General features: G+C 43.3%; 1 protein-coding gene across 2 annotated transcripts in view; it reads left to right on the top strand.

Annotated features, from left to right (window-relative positions):
* Nucleotides 1-23,649, top strand: part of LOC147730952 (solute carrier family 13 member 1-like) — a 540,726-nt gene that overhangs the window by 416,956 nt on the left and 100,121 nt on the right. For both annotated transcript variants that reach the window (XM_086955853.1, XM_086955852.1), the window contains one exon: nucleotides 3,559-3,689. In XM_086955853.1, the coding sequence (XP_086811979.1) occupies nucleotides 3,559-3,689 (131 nt within the window). The remainder of the gene's footprint in view (nucleotides 1-3,558; nucleotides 3,690-23,649) is intronic.

The following is a 23,649-nucleotide window of genomic DNA, read 5'->3' as shown; positions in this document are numbered from 1 at the left end:
ACTCAATGCAACATCGGACGATTTGAGTCGCCAAAAGACTATCAGCCACGAGTGGGAATTGGATCAGACCATTCTGGAGGAACTGTTTTCACGTTGGGGGACCCTAAACATCGATCTGTTTGCGACTCCTCAGAACACCAAATGCCAGTGCTAGGCAAGCAGGGATCACCATCAGGGATCCCTGGGGAATGCGCTTTTGATAGCCTGGTGCGGCGCATTTATTTACGCCTTTCCACCTATTCCGCTGATCCCGAGACTGATCCGCAAGCTCAAGGCGGAGCCGTGCAGAATAATTCTGATTGCACCAGCATGGCCTAGGCAGTTTTGGTACACAGAACTCCTTCTTCTCTCCCAAGATCAACCGATTCTCCTTCAGCCTGTTCCGTCACTGTTAACAATGGCTCAGGGTCAGGTTCTGCATCCGGACCTGAGGTCCCTTCAATTGACAGCGTGGCTCCTGAGTTCAGAGAATTCCAGGGTTTGAATCATTCAGGAGAATGTAGAGACATTTTAGCCCAGGCCAGAGCGCCTAGTACTAATAAGACCTATCGGGCGAAGTGGAAGAGGTTCTGCCTTTGGTGTCAGAAACAAGGTCTACATCCATATACTTCTGCAACGCACCAACTCTTGCCATATATTCTGTCTCTTGCAAAATCTGGATTGGCTCACTCTTCTATAAAGGTACATCTGGTGGCCATTTCTAGATTTCGACGATCTTCATCAGGTCCTTCCCTTTGGTCTGCGAGGATCGTTAAACAGTTCCTGAAAGGTTTGTTCAGGGTTTTTCCTCCAGTCAGGCCTCCACCACCAGCCTGGCATCTGAATTTGGTCCTGTCACATCTGATGAAGGCCCCGTTTGAGCCTATTCATAGGGCCAACATGAAGTTTGTGTCTTGGAAACTGGCTCTTCTCTTAGCCCTGACATTGGCTAGAAGAGTTAGTGAGCTCCAGGCTTTCACAATCAAGGAACCCTTTCTACAATTTAGGAATGATGTTCTCATCCTGCGGACGAATCCTAAATTTATTCCAAAGGTCCCCTCAGACTTTCATCTTAATGAGCCGGTGATCTTAAAGTCCTTCTTCCCGGCCCCTCCACGCCAGTGGAAAGGGAGCTGCATTCTTTGGACATTCATAGATGTCTCAAGTTCTACTTAGAGCGGGCGAAACTGTTCAGGAAGTCTACCCAGCTTTTTGTTTCATACAGTGCTCCGAGAAAGGGTTGTCCAATTTCGAAATCCTGAATTTCCTGCTGGATATCAGGTGCCATCCAGTTTTGCCATCAAAAAGCGGGAAAGCCACTTCAGCGAGCAGTTCAGGCTCATTCTACAAGGTTAATGGCTTCATCAGTGGCTCTATTCTGAGGTGTCCTGATCAAGGACATATGTAGAGCGGCGACATGGAGCAGTGTCCACACCTTCACTCGCCACTACTGCTTGGATTCTTCTGTGAAGGAGGATGCTGCAGTGGGCCAAGCGGTTTTGAGGACCCTATTTCAGTAAGTCGGTTAGCTTTCCTTTCTATCCCGCCTTCCTGTATTGCATATTTTGTATTACTTGTGGTTGTTCTGCTTTGTGGTGCCAATGTATTTCTGTTTTTCATTTCAGGATTGTGTATGACATTTACAGATATACAAATGACAAAATATGCTTTCTCTTTACTGCTAGCTATTCTGATACAAAGCACGGGAATCTATGAAAGTTCCAATACTGGGGCAAGAAAACAAGTTACTTACCTGTAAGTTTGGTTCCCCAGAATTGGTAACTTTCATAGATTCCCATGCGCCCACCCTCCTCCCCTGGGAAAGCTCAGCCTTATTATACAATGATGTTGCTGTTCACAACGGCTACGAAAATCTGAGGCTCTGAGGCAATCTCAGGAAGGTTCTGTGGGATGAGGCTGCTCTGATTGGCTGTTGCAAGAATGTGGTCTTTTTTACAAAAAGAGGTGGATAAGCTACAAAATGAGATGAGGCCTAGGCCTATTTTTTCACTTTGTGCTTACTACTATGGTATTTTTTATTTACCGAGGCTCCCACTCTGATGACGGTAAATGATTCAAAGCATGGGAATCTATGAAAGTTACCAATACTGGGAAACCAAAGTTACAGGTAAGTAACTTGTTTTCTTATCATTTGCTGACGCAGGTGGAGAGGCAGGTGTGGTAAAGACTGTGTGGAGAGGCAGGGGTGGTAAACACTGCGGAATCCGAGTGAAGATGACCTCTTTCTTAGCATGTGTTGGATTGGTGGTTTTTAGTCTTAAATGGTTGAATCCTGATTTTGTTGTTAGTGTAATCAGCAAATCTTTCAACCGTAATTTAGGTTGGACAATATATTTTGATGTAGGGGTCCGGTGCATGCCCTGCATAGTGAGCAGGAGAGAGACAAGATTGGACTGTAGATTATCTATTGCTCAGAATGTCACACCAGGGTTTGAGGTCGACCATGAACCTGATTCAGTTTGTTAGTGTCTAATGAAACAGGGATGAATTTATTTTATTTTATTTATTTATTGCATTTGTATGGCGCGGCAGCTACCCTGAGGGTTGCCCGGCGCCTTGGATCTGTGTTCCACATGGAATGAGGGGGAGGGGCCCTCATTCCCCCCTCATTCAATGAATCTAAAATATTTTATCTGAAGGCAGGGCTGTCATCTAGGTTATCTTAAATTAATCAGATGAATAATGAAGCGCTAAGGGATGAGGAAGTGCACACTGTCCTATTTCAAATGAATTGTAGCTAGAAGTTGCAAACTGTGGGCAAACCCGTATTTTTCAATAGATGATTGCCGATCCCTCATCTCTGACTCCATAGAAAATCATGGGTTCAACCCATACCTGATCATGACAGATACTGATGTTTTCAATAACTGGAAACATATTTTTATTATTTTACATAACACGTTTTAGTGCATTTTCCCTCAAAAATATTAGAGCTGACATTAATCATTTTATGGAGACTCTGCACATACTTTAGGTGTTACGGAGAAGCAAATAACTTACTTCTGACGGTGTGCAATAGGAAGCTCTGCCTCGGATAGTTCAAACGGGGATGCCTGCAGCCGCATGAGAGCACAGCTGCTTCAGCATCACAACATGCCTCCAAATTGCTCATGGGCAGAGCAGGGACTGTGTGGACAGGAGTGACCCGGCCAGTAGTCTTTGTCTATAGGTCTTCCTATCAGTGAAAATATTTCCACTTGAAAACCAAAGTAATTGATAAAGCAGTAGCAGACCACGGAAACCAGTTGCCTGAAGAGTACATCTTAGAATAATAGATAGGTTTATACATACTGTTGTAGGTTATAGGTTTATACTTACAGTATTTAGCTTTGCACTTTTTTAAATGTAATCCGCATAAATAGAGATGCAAATGTAATAATTTGTTTTATCTGGACAGTATATTTATAACATAATGCAGCTTGACAACTGTAAATGGTACATTCGCTAATGAAGTTGAAAAAATGAAATCTCTATCAGTGACTTAGTAGTCAAAATGGTAATCTAAAGCACACGACGAACGTTTAAACCATTGTGACCGTCTTTTCAATATACATGCAGGAAAACATAAAGAATCGTCTTCAGTGACAGCATCAGGACCAATGATCAGTTGGAAGGAGTTTGAACAATGCATGCCGTGGCATATTGTGATCCTGGTTGGTGGTGGGTTTGTGCTTGCCAAAGGATGTGAGGTAATGGCCTGACTTTCGACAACTGCACTCAAATATTGATTATTTTTATTGTTTTACCTCTAAACAGTTCTGATTAAATTACAAGCTAGCTGTTTGCAGGATCCTGGGGAGGAGCTGATGATTAGAAACTGTGCTGTTTAAAAAATGTTACCCTTTGGTTTCCAAAGGCGGAACGCTAGAACGCTATATGTGTGCTGAAATATGTTTTTCCTCATTGTGCACCAGTCTCTACTCCTGGGAGTATCCACGAATCGGTATCACTGCATTCACTGTGATACAAATGAGGAGGTTGCATTGTTCTTGACTGTAAGACTTCATTACCAAACTTAATGAAATAATAAATTATTACTTCTGAAAATTAATTCTTTGAAATTTGCTGAACTAGTTGAAACAAAGATCATATAAATACCTTACTGCAACAGTGAATCATTATATTACATGCGGATATCTTCTCCTACATAACAGAGGATCAGTCAAGCTGCTGTTACAAGGGAAATTTCTGTCATGGGATCACATTATTTTTTTAACTGGTATGCTAAATCAGCAAAGCTTAAGTATGGCTATCAAGAAGCAAATATGTAGGTTTTATCTAATTTTTCCCCACAAACCTTATTGCATTTTATTATAAGAATCTACTTGCATTACAGAAATATGCCGTTCACTGCATTGTGACATATTATAGAATATATTCAATGTAATCTACATTGTGATATAGTCAACTGCATTTTGATCTATGTGATGCATATAAATATTATGACCATGGGCTTAAGATCAAAGCGTCATATGCAATATCCCACCCACCCCGATCACCAACCAAACTATAACCCTTGTATGTCATGTACATTTTAGCTCATATTGGTGCAAAACAGAACTCAAGAAATGTAGCTGGTGATGCATTTTAGTATGGCATAAAGATGGAACTAGCTTTCTGGACCTCAAAGAGCTGTCCCACGACTTAATATCTGTGGTTAAGGGATCTGCTTAGTCCAAACACCTCATTGAGGGTGCCATCTTGATACTTGTATCCGTGCTCCAAAAGAAGACGTAACATTCAATGAAGCAATTTAATTGATAAGAAAACCCTAACAATCTTAATCACACATGTCTTTTGGAGACTTATAAGACACATGTATGGAGTGTTTGTACTTACCTAGGTGACTGTTATCTGCAATTCACTTTTAAATGCAGTCCAATGATTCTTTCATACTATAACCTGGTTTACTATATTGTAGTACATCACAGACAGCTAAGAGTGCATTGCAGTTTGCTAAATTATCTTGAGGGAGAAAGCGGTGTTTAAATGATTAGTCTTCATAAATTATGGTATAACTTATAGTGTATAATCTATTTATCAGAAGCAAGCTACCACAAATTAAAAACCATAATAAAGCTAATAAAAGCAAAAAGAATGAATGCAAAACACTGTTTTAGTTTAAGACTGGCGTTAAGCTACATAAATGATATTGGTCTCCCAAAAAGCATGCTTACAAACATTAAACAATATATTCCTTAAAAGAAATGTCAAAGCAGGCATTATCAAAGGAGAAAGAAACTGGTGAGGGAGACCTGAGAAGTATTACAGTCATTTGAGAAAATGGTGAATTATTTTTTATTCCATAAGATACACAAGTAGAGGTGCCCTGAATTTGTTTGATGTAATAAGATCTAAGACCCCCATTTCATGTGGTTAGGAAGAGAATGTGGCCTAACTGCCAGAGCTGCCAACTTCGGAGCTAGGGCACAAGGTTCGAGTCTTGGTGTCGGCTCAACATCATGTGATTCTGGATAAATCACTCAGGCGCGGTCCGTCCATTATGGGCGTTGGGGCGTTGCCCCCCCCGCGCGCTCAGCCCGTCTTTGAAGTGAATCAGTTCAAAGACGCCGAGGGCTCGGAGAAGAAGAACTCAACTGCCTGCATGACGCCAGACCGCCCTGAAGGGGGTGGGCGGTCTGCCGTCATTTGTCAGACGTCACCAGGCCAGGGGGCATGCAGCACCACAAGTGCGCATGAGTGGGGACGGAGGGCAAATTTTCGCACCGTGTCCACTCATGCGCACTTGTGTTTTTGCTTGGTTGCTCATGCCCATTAGGAGCCCTTCGGCCTCCTAATGGGCGTGCTGCGGGCGAGAAGGCCTGTGCCCCCCTGGCGTCAGGATTGGCCGAGAGAGGCTGTTAGTCTGTGACGTGACATAAATGGAGCAGAGCAGAGCCCAGAGGTGGCGCGGACCGGAAACGGCAGCAAGGTAAGGTAAGAGTGTGTGTGTGTTTTTCTTTTATTTTAAAGTCTTTTGTGAGAGTGTGCGTGTAGGGGCTGGTCTGAGGTCAGTGTGTGGGTTGTGCTTTTGGCTGTTTGTGGGCCTGATTTATCGTTCGGGCGCGGGGGGTTGGGGGACGGTTACTGTTGAATTGCCAGATAATATCCCACATAACCTGCCTGCAACAATCACAAATGCACTGTCTCCCATATGCCGTGCAGAACATCAATACAGTGTGTTTTGCATGTTCAAAGCTGCTCCGATTTGACAACGAGGACTGATTAGGCGGTTAAGCTTTTGGCAGAGCTGAATGGTGGGTGTTTGGGGGGGGCATCATATTTCATTTCACCCACTGACTATTTAAACAGGTATTACCTTCTCTGTCCGCCTTTCGTATATTTGCTCCCTTGTGAAATGGATCCAAAAAATAAAAACACTTGCTGGAAACGTACTGTTTTTCTGACATTTTTCCATTTCTAAGTGCAGCCACAGGGTAGAGAGAAATAATACATTAAAAATATGAAAAATAACTTACTAAAGCAAGGTGGCTGGATTGATTTATGCACACCTAAACACATTAGCTCCACATTACAGTATTTGCCAGTGAAGCCCTACTTTTGTTGCCTCCTCGCTCTTTGAACAACCATGTTTTCCCTGGGTGGGAAAGCACACTATTCCTGGAGGTACTGAAATACCTGCTAGTTGGGTGCATTGGAAAACAAAATGCATACTGTGGCTCTGTATTCACAAACGTGGTCTTTTTAAACCATTCTGCTTTCGTTTTGTAATGATATAAGCAATGGGCATTAGGTCAGCTCCGTTACTCTCACACATTCCTTTCCGCATCCTCGTTCCCTTTTAGGTTTTATATTTTTTACAGACTTTTGGAGAGAGACTAAGGAGAAAGTGCGACCTCCACCACCTCTGGCTTTCCATGTGCAAGTAGGAGGCTGGCTGAGCAGATATTTCTGGTATATGTGTGGAATTTGATGTAGCTCCTAAGGTAGGAGGTGCCCCTAGGCTGTCCAAGGCCTTGTGTGTGCGAGGAGTTTGAGTGTGTGTTTATGAACAGTGAGCCAATGGAGGTCTCTGAGTTGTGAGGGGATATTTGTGTGTGGGAGGAGGAGGGAGGAGGATGAGTGTGCATCTGGCTGCCACGTTTTATATGGTCTGGAGTCTTCTAGTCAGTTGCCGGTGGTGCTGACAAAGAGTGCATTGCCGTAGTCCAACTTGTTGGAGATGTGGGCCTGGGTGAAGTTCTGCATGTGTTGATCAGGACCATTTAAAAAAAAAAATTCTGAGGATCTTAAGGGTGTAGAAACAGAAGGATGTGACTGAGTTGACTTGGCAGGTTATTCCAATTTGGTTGTCCAGCACTTTTACTAGGTTCTTGGCTGGTTGGGCAAGGTGTGGGTCCGAGATCTGCTGACCACCACACCGAGTTCCATATTGTGATGCCCTTGCTGGGGAGTATCGCTTAAGTTTTGTCTGTGTTGAGTTTCAGACAGTTGGCCTTCATCTAGCTGGTGACTTCCTATATGCAGACATTGAGGGTGGCCCGGATGCTGGATGTTTTATTATTATAAAATCCCCCCCCCCGAACCTCCCTTATGGTGGTTCGGGCTTGCTTGCTGCGCTCGCTCGCAGCGGTGCAGTATGCCAATCATTTTACGGCCCACTACTTTCAAATGTCACCAGCCGCCCCTGAAATCACTTAATCGCACTGTGCCTAGAAACGGTTGTATGGTTTTACAACGCATTCCGTTGTAACGCATGCCTTTACCACACATGTGTTACAACAGAATGCAGTCACCACGCACATCCTTTACCACGAAAATACCTTTTACACGCATACTTTTACAACGATTTTCGTTGTAAAAGTATGCATGTAAATGGTATTTTCATGTTAACGGATTTTCACCCTAAAAATGTACTTTTTTAATGTAACTCTCCGCTAGAACACCTGCTCATTCCTCTTTACATCTCCTCTCCTTGTTTTTCCGTGGTGACGTACGTCATCAAGAGGAAGCGGAAGTGTTTTTCCATTTCCTCTTAAAACGCCGATCTCCTTCACATCTTTTTTCACAAACAGGTGCGTCTTTTTCTTTTTAAACCCACACTTTTATTTTGCGGGGGGAGACCCCCCAAGCCCCCCCTTTATTTTTTTTTTACTCTAGCAAACATGCCTTTACTATGTTTTTCGTAGTAAAGGTATGCGTGGTAAAGGCTTCTCGTTGTAACCATGCATGCGTTGTAATGCATGCATGGTTATGGTGTGCGTGGAAACGGCCGCGTTGTAGTGGCCGTTTCCCCTAGAAACAGCAACTGGATATCCTCACTGGTGATAAGCTGAACTATACAAATCCTAGTATTTATTTATGTGGTAGAACTCCATTAGAATATTATACATTGTGGATACACCAGGGTAGAATCATCGAGTCACCTGTGAGTGATACACAAACGATTTACTCTGAAAGCCATTTAAGCAAAACCAAGCTGAGGCAACGGTCATTTTAAGTGAAACACATAATGTTTGTCCACATGCTTTAAGGCATATTTTGTCTGCAGACCTGACAAATTGCCATAAACGTCTGCTGCCTGTAATCTTCCAACAAGGTGTGAGTAGCTATTGTGAGTAGATCTCTTTACACATTCATCAAACAAATGCACAAATTATGAAATATTTTATTTAATTCAGAAAAAATTATACAAATCCAAATTTTAATTGGAAGGATGGAGCTTTTTAAAATTAAATTGAGGCCACTCATCATCCAAACTATATTCTGCTTGATGCACTTGCACTGCTTCAGTGAATCAATCTGAGGAAACTAACTTCATTTTTAGTCTGCAATTTCACATTGAAGATAAAGTAAGACTTTTTTGTGTTTGGAAAAACTAGGATTTTGGGGTTCACAACCAACACTGGTCTTGCTTTCTCTTTCACGTATATTCCATTCTTCATATCAAATTCCTTTGCCCACCACGGTTTATCACATTCTAAACTTCTACAGAATTTGGTATCTAAAAAAAATCTGATCAATTCAAAACTGTTTGGAAACTATGGGAGTGTTCTAAGAATGACACTATAGTCTTGAAACAAAGCTTAGAAAAAGCCAGTAGTTCTGAACTGCCTTTTCATTTATACGCCAGACCTATCGATGTTGTTTAGGCCTTCATCTGTTAATGCATACAACTTTAGCACAGCAGATGCAGTGCCACTTAATCAGGGTAAATATGTCTGGCTTTATTTTAGTGGCGCATCGAAACAGCATTTTTGCTTGCTATGTTAGGATGAGCAGAACTACTTTGTGTCCACTTTCTTTTGTGTACCACTTCTCATACGCAGCATGAAGGCAAGAGTAGAAAAGGGATGATGACCTGGCTACAGCGAACAGGCAGCACAAAGTGACAAAGCTAATAGGTCTTTCTTTTGAGATGACGAGACTGACCATGGAATTTTGAAGATGTGCGCACCATGGATGTGCATGCCTACAAAATGATGCAGCTGCCATCTGGGCTGGATTGAAAAAAAAAAATGCAGAAAAGTATTTTTTGAAGCGTAGTGGGGGGACAACAGAGTGGGCACGGATAGGGTAGGCGAAGGGTGCAGGGAAGCAATGCGATAGATGGGAAGGAAAAAAAACATGGAGGACAAGGGGACACAAAACATAGTTGAAGAAGAGGAAAGGAACTATTTCCTACCCTTTGCAGGATTTGTAATCCATCTTTGGCTAGTGGTATAGTTCCTAAACACTGGAAACAGACCTTGGTATCCCCGCTTTTGAAAAAACAATCTTTGGACCCGGAATGCTTAAAGAACTATAGACCAATCTCCTTGCTACCGTTCCCTGCACAAATTGTTGAACATTGGGTGAGCTCACTCCTTTCCAAGCATCTGGAGCAGCACCAATTTCTGGAAGAAATACAATTTGGCTTTCGTCCGGCCCATGGGCCCGAGACGGCGCTGATTACCGCCATGGATGATCTTCAAAGGCGTGCAGACAGAGGTCAAGCAGCAGCTCTGATTCTGCTTGACCTGTCTGCCGCATTTGATACGGTAAACCACGAGATCCTCCTGAGAAGATTGAGTGAGGCCAGGTTGAGTGGCGGTGCCTTGCGCTGGTTCCGCTCCTTTTTGCAGGATAGAAAGCAGGCGGTGTCCCTCCCCCCTTTTCAATCTGCGTTCTCTCCGGTGTCACAAGGGTTTCCTCAGGGTTTGGCAGTTAGCCCGATCTTGTTCAACCTTTACCTGAAACCCCTGTTTGTACTGATCAAGTCTTATAAGATCAATGCAATCAATTACGCAGATGACACCCAACTAATTCTGTCTTGGTAGGGTGAGTAGTCGATCCCGCTGGAGATACTTCATGACTGTCTGCGGGACACTGCCGGTTGGCTACATAATAACTCCTTGCAGTTTAACGCTAGCAAGACTGAGGTGCTTTTCTGCGCTGGGAATCGGATTCCTCGCCCTTTTCCGGATAATTTCTGGCCTCCAGAAACATCTATAAAAGTTCAACCGGTTAAAACTGTCCGTAATTTGGGCGTCATGATGGACAGCAAGTTGAGCATGGAGGCTCAGGTGGCAAAAACGGTGTCCTGCTGCTTTGCCCTTATCAGGTCCCTTCGAAAGATCTTACCGCTACTTCCCTCGCAGGCCCTGGCTTTAGTGGTCAGGTGTACTATCTTGAGTAGACTCGATTACTGTAACGCCTTGTTGCTCGAGTCTCCGAGTCTGCTGATGGATAGACCCCAAATAATTCAGTCCGCCGCTGCTAGGCTGGTTCTTGGCTGGCCTAGAAGATCCTCTGCCTCAGCGGCAATGGCTGAACTCCACTGGCTCACTCTTAGGCAGAGAGTACAATTTAAATCCCTCTGCCTTGTTTTTAAAGCCCTTCATGGGTTTGGTCCTAGATCACTGCAAGCTAAATTTGTCTGGTACACTCCAACCAGAGTACTCCGTTCAGCAACGGCACGTCTGGTGAGAGTACCCAGATTTAAGAAAGCTAGGGCAGGGGGTAGATCCTTTGGAGTTGCTGCTGCTAAACTCTGGAACAGTCTGCCCTTGGAGATCCGTCAAATTGAGGAACTTCTCCCCTTCAGGAAACGTGTGAAAACCTGGTTGTTTCCTAAGGTTTAACCGGGTGGTATGCTGCCACTCCCTCTGCTTGCTACTCTCTATGGAGCCTCAGCGCCAGGATGCCTGTAAGTAAAATTGATACTTTTATAGCGCAGTACTCACCCGCAAGGGCATCAAGGCGCTTTTACGAATACCGCTGTGGAACCCATCCTGGCTTTCCCTGTGAGGCGTCCACTCCTGGGCACCCCCAAGGTGGAGGCCAGGCATCCTTACCTTCACAGCTGCACAGCAATTAGCGACAGCTGTAACGTTTAGGTCATCATTTCTTTGGGGGCATTTTTAGTGAGACAGGGGTGAGATACACGCCTCTGCCCCAGCGCAATTGCTCCCTTTTTGATGTTGCTGCATTGGCAGCCCCCTGACATTATGGACATAGGGCATTTGAGCCCTCTAAGAAGGCCAATTGGCCAGAGGGACTGTGTTAGGTGGATAGGGTGCCAGGCCCTAAATGTGATTTATGTGGTACGCAAGAAATGTGATTTATGCCTCTACTGTGGTTTATGGTTATGAGGTTTTGCATACTGTGTTTATGTAATAAGGTTATTTGCATACTGTGGTTTATGCTTGTGAGGTTATTCTCTACTGTGATGTTTGCCTCTAATATGATTTAGGATTAGGAGGTTATGGTCTAATATGTTTAGGCTTATGAGGGTGGCGCATAATGTATTTTACGCCTAATGTGATGCTGATTGCATACTATGATTTATGTTGCAGGATATAATGCTGAGTACAGTGTTAGCCAGTAATTACTGGTTGTGTTCTAAGTTTATTATTGGTTCTACATCTACTATTTTCACTTTGTGATGGTTCTGACCGTGGCCCAATTGGCCCTGTCATGTGTACATGTTTATCCCCTGTAAATATTGCCTAGTGCCAGTTGGCACAGTGTATATGGTGTGATTACTATTCTAATGTGTTTATGATAATACGAAGGCTATTTTTATATATAACCTTGTGTGGAGTTTCTTTTGTGGTGTGCCTAGTATGTTGCTGCTGTGTATGTGTTGCGCAAATGTACATTGCCTCTGGGATAAGCCTGACTGCTTGTGCCAAGCTACCAAAGGGGGTGAGCAGGGGTTATTGTCAGTGTGTAACTCCCTTGCCCTGACTGGAGTGGTGCATTCTGCCTGGCTTTGGCGCAAGCCTTAGCCAACCAGAAGTCCCATTTCTAACAGTGGTGTAGAGGAAAGTGGCGTAGAGTGCACTGGTTTAGAATAGAGTGGCGTAGCATAGAATGCAGTGGCGTAGAGTGGTTCAGCATAGAGTTGAGTTGCACAAAGTGGTGAAGAGTAGATTGTTTAAGTGTAGAGTGAAGTGGAGTTGAGTTTTGCAGGGTAGAGTGCAGTGGCATAGAGTGGTGTTGGGTAGAGTGTGGTAGAGTAGATTGGTTCAGAGTAGAGTGCAGTGGCATAGAGTACAGCGCTGCAGAGTAGAGTGGCGTAGAGGTCAGTGGTGTAGAGTAGAGTGCAGTGGCAGAGAGTGATGCAGAGTAAAGTGACAGAGTGCAATGGTCTAGGGTGGCACAGAATGCAGTGTCATAGAGTCGACTGTAATGGCGTTCACTGCAGTGGTGCAGAGTAGATTAGTATAAATTACAGTGGCATAGAGTGTATTGGTTTTGAGTAAAGTGGTGTAGAGAGCTTTGGTGTAGAGTGCAGTGGCATTGAGTAGCGGTATAAAATTGAGTGGTGTAGTGTGGAGTGTCATAGAGTGGATTGGCGCAGAGTGGAATAGAATGGCGTAGACTGCAGTGACAGAGTAGATTGTTTCAGAGTAGAGTGAAGTGGCTTAGAGTCAAGTGGTATAGAGTAGAGTGGCATAGAGAAGAGCGATGCAGAGTAGAGTGGCAAATGGTTATGTGGCGGAGAGAGTAGTGTTGCAGTGTAGAGTGAAGAGGCATAGAGTGGAGTGCTGCAGGTTAGAGTGCAGTGGCATAAGAGTGGAGTGGCCCAGAGTAGATGGATGTAGAGTGCATTGTCATAAAATAGAGTGGTGCAGTGGCGTACAGGGCAGTGGAGTGGAGTAGAGTGGAGTGGTGTACAGTGCAATCTTGCAGAGTGGTTTAGAGTGGTTCAGAGTAGAGTGGTGCAGAGAGCAGTGACAGAGTACAGTGGTGCAGAGTATAATAGAGTGGCATAGAGTGAAGTGACAAAGAGGGCAATGGTGTAGAGTGATGTAGCATTCAGTGGCGTAGAGTAGAATGTTGTAGAGTATAGTGGTGTAAAGTGCAGTTGTGCAATGTAGTTGGCATAGGTACAGTGACATAGGGTGCATTGGTTTTGAGTAAAGTGGTGCAGAGGGAATTGGCATAGAGTGCAGTGGCATCGAGTGTTGCAGTGTAGAGTGTATTTGCATAGAGTGGAGTGGTGTAGTGGCGTAGATTGCAGTAGAGTGGCATAGAGTGCAGTGGCGTAGAGTGCAGTGGTGTATAGTGCAGTCATGCAGAGTGGCTTAGTGTACAGTGGCGTAGAGTGGTGCAGAGAGCAGTGCCATAGAGTACAGTGGTGCAGAGTATAATAGAGTGGTATAGAGTGCAGTGAAGCATAGTGCAGTAGTGTATAATGATGTAGCATTTAGTGGTGTAGAGTAGAATGTTGTAGAGTATAGTGCTGTGAAGTGCAGTGGTGCAATGTAGTTGGCATAGGTACAGTGGCATAGGGTCTATTGGTTTTGAGTAAAGTGGTGCAGAGGGAATGCAATTACGTAGAGTGGAGTGGTGCTAAATGGTGTAGAGTGCAGAGGCGTTAGAATGTTGCAGCATTGATTGCAGTGGTGTAGAGTGGAGTTGCACAGAGTGGCATAGAGTAGATTGGTTCAGAGTAGAGTGCAGTGCTGCAGAGCACAGTATTGTAGAATGTTTAGTGGCATAGAGTGGTGCAGAGCAAAGTTACAGATTAGTGCAATGGTGTGTAAAGTAGCGTGGAGTGCAGTGTCATAGTGTAGAATATAGTGGCATGCAGTGCAGTGGTGCAGAGTAAAGTGATGTAGAGTGCATTGGTGTAGAGTGCAGTGACGTAGAGTAGCGGTATAAAATTGAGTGGCATAGTGTGGAGTGACCTAGAGTGCATTGGCACAGAGTGGAAAAGAATAGTGCAGACTGCAGTGACATAGAGTAGATTGTTTAAGAGTAGAGTGAGTGACAAGAGTGGCTTAGAGTACAATAGCATACAGTGGTGTAGAGTAGCAGAGAGTGCAATATTTCAGAGTATGCTCTCGTAGAGTGCAGTGGTGCTGAGTGATTAAAATGGCTTATAGTGAATTGGTGAAAAGTGCAGTGGTGTATAGTTTAGTGGCTTAGAGTTCTGCAGCATAGAGTGGAGTGGCGCAGAGTGGCATAAAGTGCGGTACCGTAGAGTAGATAGTTTGAGAGTAGAGTGAAATAAAGTGAAATGATGCCGGGTAGAGTATGGTGGTGCAGGGTATAGTGCAGTGGAATAGATTAGCACCGTGCAGTAGTGTTGTGTACCTTAGATTTGTACAACGTTGATTGTAGTAGTGTAGAGTGAAGTGGCGCAGAGTGGAGCAGAGTGGCATAAAGTACAGTGGCATAGAGTACATTCTTTCAGAGTAGAGTGAAGTAGCGTAGAGTGGAGTGTTACAGCGTAGAGTGGAGTGGTATAGAATAGTGGAGCTGAGTGTACTAGCTTAGAGTGCAGTGTTACAGAATGGAGTGTGGTGGACTGGTGTAGAGTGTAGTGTCGAAGAGGGCAGTGGTGCATAGTGGAAGGGGTAGAGTACACTGACAGAGTAGAGTGGAGCAGAGTAGATTAGAGAGGCGTAGAGTGCAGAGGTGTGCAAAAAATTAGAGTGGCATAGAGTGCATTGGCGCAGAGTGAAGAAGAGTGGCATAGAGTGGTGCAGAGCAGAGTGCAGTGCATTGAATAAAGTGTTACAGAGTAGAATGGCGCAGAGAAGAGTTCAGTGGCAGAAAGTGCAATGCTGCAGAGTAGTGTCGTAGAGTGCAGTGGTGTAGAGTAGAGTAGCGTAGAGTGCATTGGTGTAGAGTGCAGTGGCTAACAGTGGTGCAGAGTAAAGTGACGTAGAGTGCAAAGGCATACAGTAGAGTATGGTGGTGCACAGTGAAGTGGTGCAGAGTAGATGGGCAGAGAGTGCAGGGGCGTAGAGTGTATTGGTTTTCAGTAAAGTGGTGTAGAGTGCATTGGTGTAAAGTGTAGTGTGTAGAGTGCAGTGGTCTGGTGTGGTTTAGAGTTCAATAGAGTGGCCTAGACTGCAGTGACAGAGTAGATATTTTCAGAGTAGAGTGGATTGGCATAGAGTACAGTAGCGGAGAGTGGCAGGCAGTGCAATGTTGCAGAGTACATTGCTGTAGAGTTCAGTAGTGTCTAACGTTCTCTAATTTGAGCAATATGTTAATGCATAGGGATTAAGGAGTAAAATACCTGCAAGGCCCCTGCAGGACAGTTCAGTCTTGCTGTTAAGTTCTGTAGGGGTCATAGGCATCGGCGAGGCGGTGCTCAGGTCTGGACTGGGAACTAAAACCTGCCCTGGAAAAGTGCTCTGCCGCCCCCCCCCCCCCCCCCACCCCCCTCTCTCTTCGGGTTGGGGTGCCACCGAGCTCTTTGCCAGGGCCGGTTTCAGACGATTATGTTACAGGGCTGATGCTGCAAAAACGGCCCTGTAACAAAATCGGCCCCCAGGGGCCCAAAGCCGGTCCCCACCCGTGGCCGGCCAGGGCATACGATGTTCACAGTCGCAAACGCCGTCATATAAATCAATATTAGTTTTTTGAGGTTTATTCTCTCTCATCAGAAACAGTTGCAAAACGGTTCTACTGTTTCATAAAGTCTCCTTCGTTTACTCCATATGTATTCTTCCAAATTCAATCCGTTTTTTCTCTTTCCTCAAAATTCTTTCTCCATTAACGACAACGTATCCTCCCACAAGTGTGATTTTTAATATGTTGATCCCGAAATTACATTTAATCTATTGTGGACCCATCAATATATACTCCGCCTCAAACGGGGGCCCTTATTTCCAACAAATGTGTTCCCGATGGTGACCTCCAAATCCGCAGCTTACTTTACAATGTGAACGTGAAAAACAAAAGGACATTCAGAAAAAACAAAAAACACTGATACCCTATTTTGTATATACAACACTGGTTGGAAAGGGTGATTAAGTCAACCTAACCAATGTTAGGCATGTATACAATATTAATCCATTTTCCTATCCCTTGGATGAAAGATACTTTCTCGATCCCGCTTTAGACTCCACCAGCACTTGCCAGGGGAGGTAAATCACGCTCATTACATAACCTTCACGATATGATTGACACATACAAGGATATTTGGCGCCTCCGACATCCCACTACCCAAAGATATTTGGCAGCCTCTCTGATCCTTATAACAAATAGGGTCGTAAGGGATATTTCAAAGACCCAAAGGGTGGAGAGATCATTTCAAAGCAAAAGGAAAAGGGATACGTACTCCCACTGAAACAATCTTCACTCAAAAATAGTATCTTCCATTGCAAGGAGCAGTGATTAAGGAGAAAGGGAAAATACAACCTATACTCCACCGCACTTAGAGGTGGGGAGATGAGAACACCTCTTTTTATATTTTTTTCATTTCATAAAGCTTTATTCGGTACATATCAAAAATGACCATAAAAGCACATATGATCAACATTGCAGAGATATTCATTTATACACACATAGATTAAAACATCATACTTTTCCTGGCATTAATAAAAAGGTGGCAGTAAAAAAGCAAACATCTGGATTTTGCATATTAAAAATCAACTTCATTGCATCATTTACAGAACGGGCTCCATATTTTATAAGCATTGGTTTTAGATAGACAATACGTAAGTTCATGTAAAGATGACATATTAAGAGAAAGTGCAATGTGATTTGTTTGGATAGACCATCACATGGGCAAGGGCCGACGGGGTGTTTTTTTAGGTGAGGGAAAGCCACCAGGTGATGTACCAGCCCGAGCCTAGGCCTAATAAGGACAAATCTATGTGACCTGAGTTAGGTATAATTGAAAACCTTCACTAACTATGTATTTGTTATGTAACATACAGGTAGACAATAAACCACTACTATTAGCCCGCCTCTTGGCTCTGTAGGACAAAAATATAATCTTCATCTCAGTTTTTAGAATTGCTACAGCAGCATACGGATCAACCAAAATATTTAAATCAAAGATTTACTGGAAACTGTGTACAATATATTTTAGCCAGAGAATCCTAAAATGGTTATCCAATGCGAGACAGTCATTAATTACAAGTCTATTAAAGGCTGTCTCCTCCTTTTGCCAAATAAATCGCCAGATCATTAGGGGCCTTAGGGATATCAAATCTGACAGATAGTTAATTCCTAGTTCTCTGTGGGTTAAATCAGTTGGGGCTGAGGTTGGTAGACACAATAGTTTTTTTAGGAATATAATTTCCTCAATTTGCAGACTGCCATCAGAACAGTATCCCCACACCCCAGCCCCATATAAGGCGATAGAAATACATCTGGATCGGTAGATCTGCATCATGTCTCTGATGCGTCTGTCGCCTATCTGTGCCGCAAATCTAAAAACCCCATGAGCACTTTTGGCCATCTTTGCATGAACATTGGTAATTTCATGCGACCATGATCTATCTTTCGCGAAGGTAATTCCTAAATAACAAAATGTGTCTACTTGTAGCACTCTCTCGCCATCTATAAAAAAGTTATGAGACCTCTTACGGCCTACCCCACAGATCATGGTGTGGTTTTTTTTCTTATTGATAAGCATCTTCGGCGGCTATGGCGGCTTTGGGAAACATAGGGAACATTTGTTGAGTATTAAACGCTACAGAACTGCATAACGTGATACTTGGAATACCCTACCCTATTCTGCACTGCTGTTTCATCCCGATCTCTCTTACCCAGCTCTCCCGGCTTCTCCCGGTTCCTCCCGGATTGATCCAATCTCGATCTCGTGCAGCAGGCCTTCGTATTGAAAATAGAGCACACCAGAAATGTGAGTCCAACGTAACCTTAGGAAATAATCCCGTTGTCGTACTTTACCCTTACTGGTGTCATTGTTGGTGCATGGCGAGGGGAGAGGGACGTGGTCAGCCGTGTTTGAGCCGCATTTGGAATTCTTTCAGTCTTTCTGTGTTGTGTCTCGAGGGCTCTGTTTCCTCCGGCTCTCTCCAGCCTGCTGATTTGTTTGTGGAGCGTTATCAGCGTCATCAGAGCACTGCTCGCTGGGAACTAAGTAGCGAGATCACCACGCCCCAGGTTTCAGATTTAAGGGAGCATCTATAAAGTATCGTGCTCTGTCTTAACAAGGATATGCCATATGTCACCAATGTTTGTGGAGCAGGCACGAAGGTTAAAGCGAGTACTCTGGGGGCACTTATCGTCTATATAAGCGCACTTCAGTTTATCTACTTAAGGAAGCCGGGGGGTGAGGCTAAATATAAGGAGAGCCTTCATAAAAAAATTTATAAAGACAAGCAGAGACTCTGGCAAAAATTCAAGCACTTTGAGCGGAGGGTGAATAGAAATCCACACACGGTCACGATAAGGCTTACTTTCAAGGAGAATGCAAACGGGGGCTATCTCTCAGGGTTTTATAATCCCGATGAACTTGAAAGAGCCTGTATGGAGGCAATAGCATCACAAACTCAAGCACAAACCGAAACTGCACAGAGAATGTCTCAAATAACTCTGAGCAAGCTAGTGAGTAAACGAGAGGCTCAAGAAAATACTGAGGTGCTTTCTGGAGATGAAGTCATAGAAACTACTGAAACAAATGAAGTGGCAAAAATAACTGCTAGGAATACATCAGTAACTTTGGACTACGAGAGCAGTCTAAAACAAACGACGAGTTGCCAACCAAAAAGTAATAGCTCCATTAGAAGGCCAGAAACCAGAGGCACAAGAGGGTAAAGAGGCCAAAAATGGAAAAGAAGGCAATAAAGATAATGTTAATGGCAAAGTAAAACATAACAATAATATGGAGAAAACCAAAAGTAAAACCCAAAATGCTATAAAAACTGCTGAGAAGGAGAAAGAGAGTGAGAGTGGGAAACAGGAGAAACAAGAACAGATAAATGAGATCTACCCCAAAGAAAAATCTGATGATCAAGCTGATGAAAAGGTGGAACTCATGGTTAAAAAGGCTAAGAGGCTGCAAACCATCAAAAACCTGAAGGCTGCAGCAAAACTAACGGGAATGCATGATGAAACACAACCAAGGATCTCTAATATATTTGTACCAGTTTCAAAAGACGCCTCGAACGAAGGTAATAAAAGCGACAAAAACAGCAATAATATCAATAATGGGAAGGAATATGATGTAATGAAAAATAAGACTCCTAGAGATGAATTAAATGCAAAAAGCATAAGCACAGATATGAGTGTAGATAAGGTTAATCAAGATCTGGAGCTGGAGCTGGATCATACTTCCGCCACTGGACAAATCACAGTCAGAGATGAAAAGCTTCAAATAGAGAGCGAAGAATCATCAGATGAATCTAACTCGGAAATTTATGAAACTGGACTATCCATCTCTAGCGAAATGGCGGAGACCAGTGCAATTAGCGAGGATGAAAAATCACCTATAGCCAACCTGGAAGTGTCTGATCAGACAAATCAGAGAGATACAAAAGACAACAATGAATCCGGTCGAGACTCGATATCTAAAAAGAAAGTGGAAAAAAAACAAAACCAAAACATAGAAAACTCCAATTGATGATGAAACAACGGATCAGGGGAGCAACCAGGACCAAACAAAGAAAAAATCTAAACACTTTCGGAAAAGTTTGACCCCTACATCTATAGGAGACATAGAACTCAAACATCCGAACAGTGAGGCAGTTGAAAAGGACATGGAAAGACAGCATTGTGACACTGGTAAACAAGGATTTTCCGTAGAACCATCATTCAGTGAGTTCCTTAATTCTATAAAGGATTTTCACTCAGATGTTAAAATTGATAGTCAAAGGAATCACGATGCTGTCCAAAAACTCCAAGGTGCGATCCAAAAAGTAGATAATACTTGCACTGAGATAGTGGACAGAATGGCTTCCTTCGGTGGAAAGCCATGCAGAAAATTTGGAAGCAGACGTCATTAAACTCCAAAGTAGAGAAAAGTCCCAAGCTGGTATCATCGAAGATTTAATGACAAAGGTGGAGGATCTTGAGAACCGGGGGAGAAGAAATAACCTCCGCTTTCTGGGAATTGCAGAAGGCGCAGAGGGAAGCGATCCGAAGGGATATATTATCAACCTTATAAAGACTACCATGCCCGAACTCCAACCATGGGAACTGGAACGTGAAGTTCAACGGGCTCATCGCTTTCCTCTAACACTCCCCAAGCGGTCTCAAAAAGGAAACCAATACCCAAGGGCCGTTTTGGTCTGCTTTGAAAACTTTCTTTACTATGACCTGGCCCGACCAACGAGCAAAAAGTAATATCAAGGAAACAAGTTTTTCGTCCGTCCTGATTTTGCTCACGCAACGGTTGAACGCCGCTGGAGGTTGCGGCAACTCTTTGCTCCATTTGTAAAAATTGGAGCAACTGTCTATCTGCTCTATCCAGCACGTTTAAGAGTAATTTACAAAGGAACATTTAAGAACTTTACAAGCGAGATCCAAGCGGAGGCTTACCTGCATGAACTCTCCGAATCAAGAAAATAGGAGTAAAATAAGATCTAAAGAGATATGCAAGACTATCGAGGGAAAAACTTTAAAAATTAGCCATCTGATATGTTATCTGCTTAAAGTTTTTTATAATTCAGGCGATCTAGCGAACGGTGATGCTTGGATCACTCGGACGCCCACACCTGGGGGCCCTCTGTCCCAGGATGCCTCAAGAAATGGTGGGGGGTGGGTGGGGTAAGAGGGGGGGGATGGGGTGCGTCGGTGCAGGGGGAAAAAAATAAGGGCAAAAATTCATCATCAGGAAAAGAAGAAATTTTTGTATAGCGGTGGTGGGAGAGAATGTCAGATACTCAAGGGAATATGCAGATGGTTTTTCAAACAGAATAGGGATAAAAAAAAAGGGGAAGAAAAAACCCAACATGGATAAAAAATCTAAAACAGTATGCGCATAGTCATAATTAACGTCTGTGGTTTAAACGATCCCAGAAAAAGAAGAGAGCTGAAAGAATACTTTAAAACATTGCAAGCAGACTTAATATGCTTACAAGAAATGCATGTCGAGTTCTCGCAAAAACATTTATTGGAGCAACTGGGTTATTTGGTACTGGTCTGCACTTCCCAGGGCACGGGGACACGTGGGGTAGCGATATTAGCACGAGAAAATAGTGTTAAATTGAAAAAACAGCTTGTAGATGGTCGATGGGCCTTGGCTGAACTACAAGCACAAAACTTGAATTTGACTTTATGTGCTATTTATGCATCCACAGTGGATGATCCCGACACTCTAATTCAAATTAATGCACGGCTACCTAGTTGGCCACTTCCGATTATAATGTGCGGTGACTTAAATATAAACGGTCCTGAAGGGCTCTGGAAGGATGATCCGGGCAGGTTTAAAGGACGGAAAAAAAAAGTCATAGAGCCTTGGTCAATCTTATGAGAGATAACGGCTTAATTGATACTTGGGAGCAGCTTATGAGAGGGGGAGGTAGCACATATTACTCCACTCCTCATAAAATGGTAGCTAGACTTGATTTTTTTTTATTTCTCCCGCACTGTTACCGATGGTTAAAATCAAAAAACTACCAAGATTAATGTCGGACCACAATCCACTAGCCCTGGACGTCGCTCTGGTAAATGCAAGGATAAATCCAACTTCTTGGTCATTTGAGAGAGCTCTACTACAGGATACCGATTATGTTGTCCTTATGGGAAACTGGTTAAAAGAATTTCTGGGTCATAATAGGGGTACGGCACGACCTTCAATTGTCTGGGATGCGTTAAAGGCTGGAATAAGGGGAGAAACCTTAAGCTACTCTGTCAGACGTAATAAATTACAAAAAGAACTAATAGATAAGAAGATCAGGGATGTGGCGAATATGGAGAAAGACCTGGTAAAGATTTTAGGAGTTAAAGGGGATGTGACAGGGGTGACTAAAAAGTTAGCCTTGGCTAAAATAGCAGTAGGGGAAATATACAGTGCAAGAGCAGCTGAAAAATGTTTAGCAAGGAGGGAAGAGCAATATGAATATAACGAGCAAGTTGGACGCATCTTGGTGGTAAGAACTCGACAGGCAGCTATCAAGGGCCAGATAACAGAAATGGTCACGGAGAAAGGGGCGATAGTTAAAAACCCAAAAGAAATTTACGCAGTGTTTCAGAATTTTTATAAGAAGCTCTATAGTCAAGAGGGAGAAGAGCCAGGAACGAACGACATAGAGAGGTATCTGGAAGTGACCTTATTAGATAAAATCGCAGAGGAAGACAGAATTAACCTGGAGACATAATTTACCAGAGAAGAAATTCAAATGGCCTTTAACAATTTACCCTCAGGGAAAGCTGTAGGACCCGATCTTATACCCTTAGAATTCTATAAGAAATTATTTGCAATACTAGAGGGGGACATTAACACACTTATGATCTCGATCCAGGACGGATCTGAACCACCTGGGTCCTGGAGCGAAGCGGCAATGGTGGTTTTCTTAAAGAAGAATAACATTTCTACTGATCCAGGGTCATACAGACCAATCAGCCTGATGAATAGCGATACCAAGGCTTACTCGAAAATATTAGCTAATAGGCTGAGCTCGGTAATCGGAAAGGTGGTTTTGCCCCGCCAACACGGGTTCATTCCAGGCAGGGGCACAGCCGATCATATTAGAAGGGTAATTACCTTGTTTGACGGAACGACAGCCTCACAAGACCCTATGTCCTTAATATTTTTGGACGCAGAAAAAGCCTTCAATAGGGTCTTGTGGGGCTTTCTTTGGACAACAATGGGTAAACTCAATTTTGGGCAAAGGTGTATAGGGGGATTGAAAGCGTTATATAGATGCCTGGTTATAAGGGTTAGAGTATTGGGGGAACAGAGCGAAAATATTAATATCATGCACGGAACTAGGCAGGGATGCCCCTGCTCACCATTGCTGTTTGCCTGCTACATCGATCCTTTCATAAGACAGATAGAAAGAAACAGGCTTATCTGTCCCATTGTTCTGAATGGCTATGAGACGAAAATCTTGGGTTATGCAGACGATCTGGCAATTATATCACCTACGCCAGCAACAGCGATAGTGGAAATAGAAAGAGAGGCAAAAAAATATGGGCTTCTGTCTGGATATAAACTGAACCAGACTAAAACACAGATAGTTATTAACCAATTTGCCGCAATAGATGATGAAAGAGTTACAGATTCAGCTGTCTACTTGGGTACAACAATAACATCCAATTTATATAAGTTGGTTGATTTTGACTCCAGTGATTAGAAAGGCCAAACAAGATTTGGATAGGATGGATAATTTACATCTGACAATAATTGGACGCTGTAATGTAATCCAGATGTAACTTCTTCCAAAAATGCTATATTTTTTTCGAACTATTCCTTTAATATTTCGCAATAATTTGTTTAAGGATATTGAAAGGGTCTGCAATCGATTTATATGGGCAAAAGGT

The sequence above is a fragment of the Lissotriton vulgaris genome, chromosome 2_1 (genome assembly GCF_964263255.1).
Source record: "Lissotriton vulgaris chromosome 2_1, aLisVul1.2, whole genome shotgun sequence".
In the NCBI taxonomy this organism is placed as follows: Eukaryota; Metazoa; Chordata; class Amphibia; order Caudata; family Salamandridae; genus Lissotriton; species Lissotriton vulgaris.
This window is presented reverse-complemented; position numbering and strand designations above follow the sequence as displayed.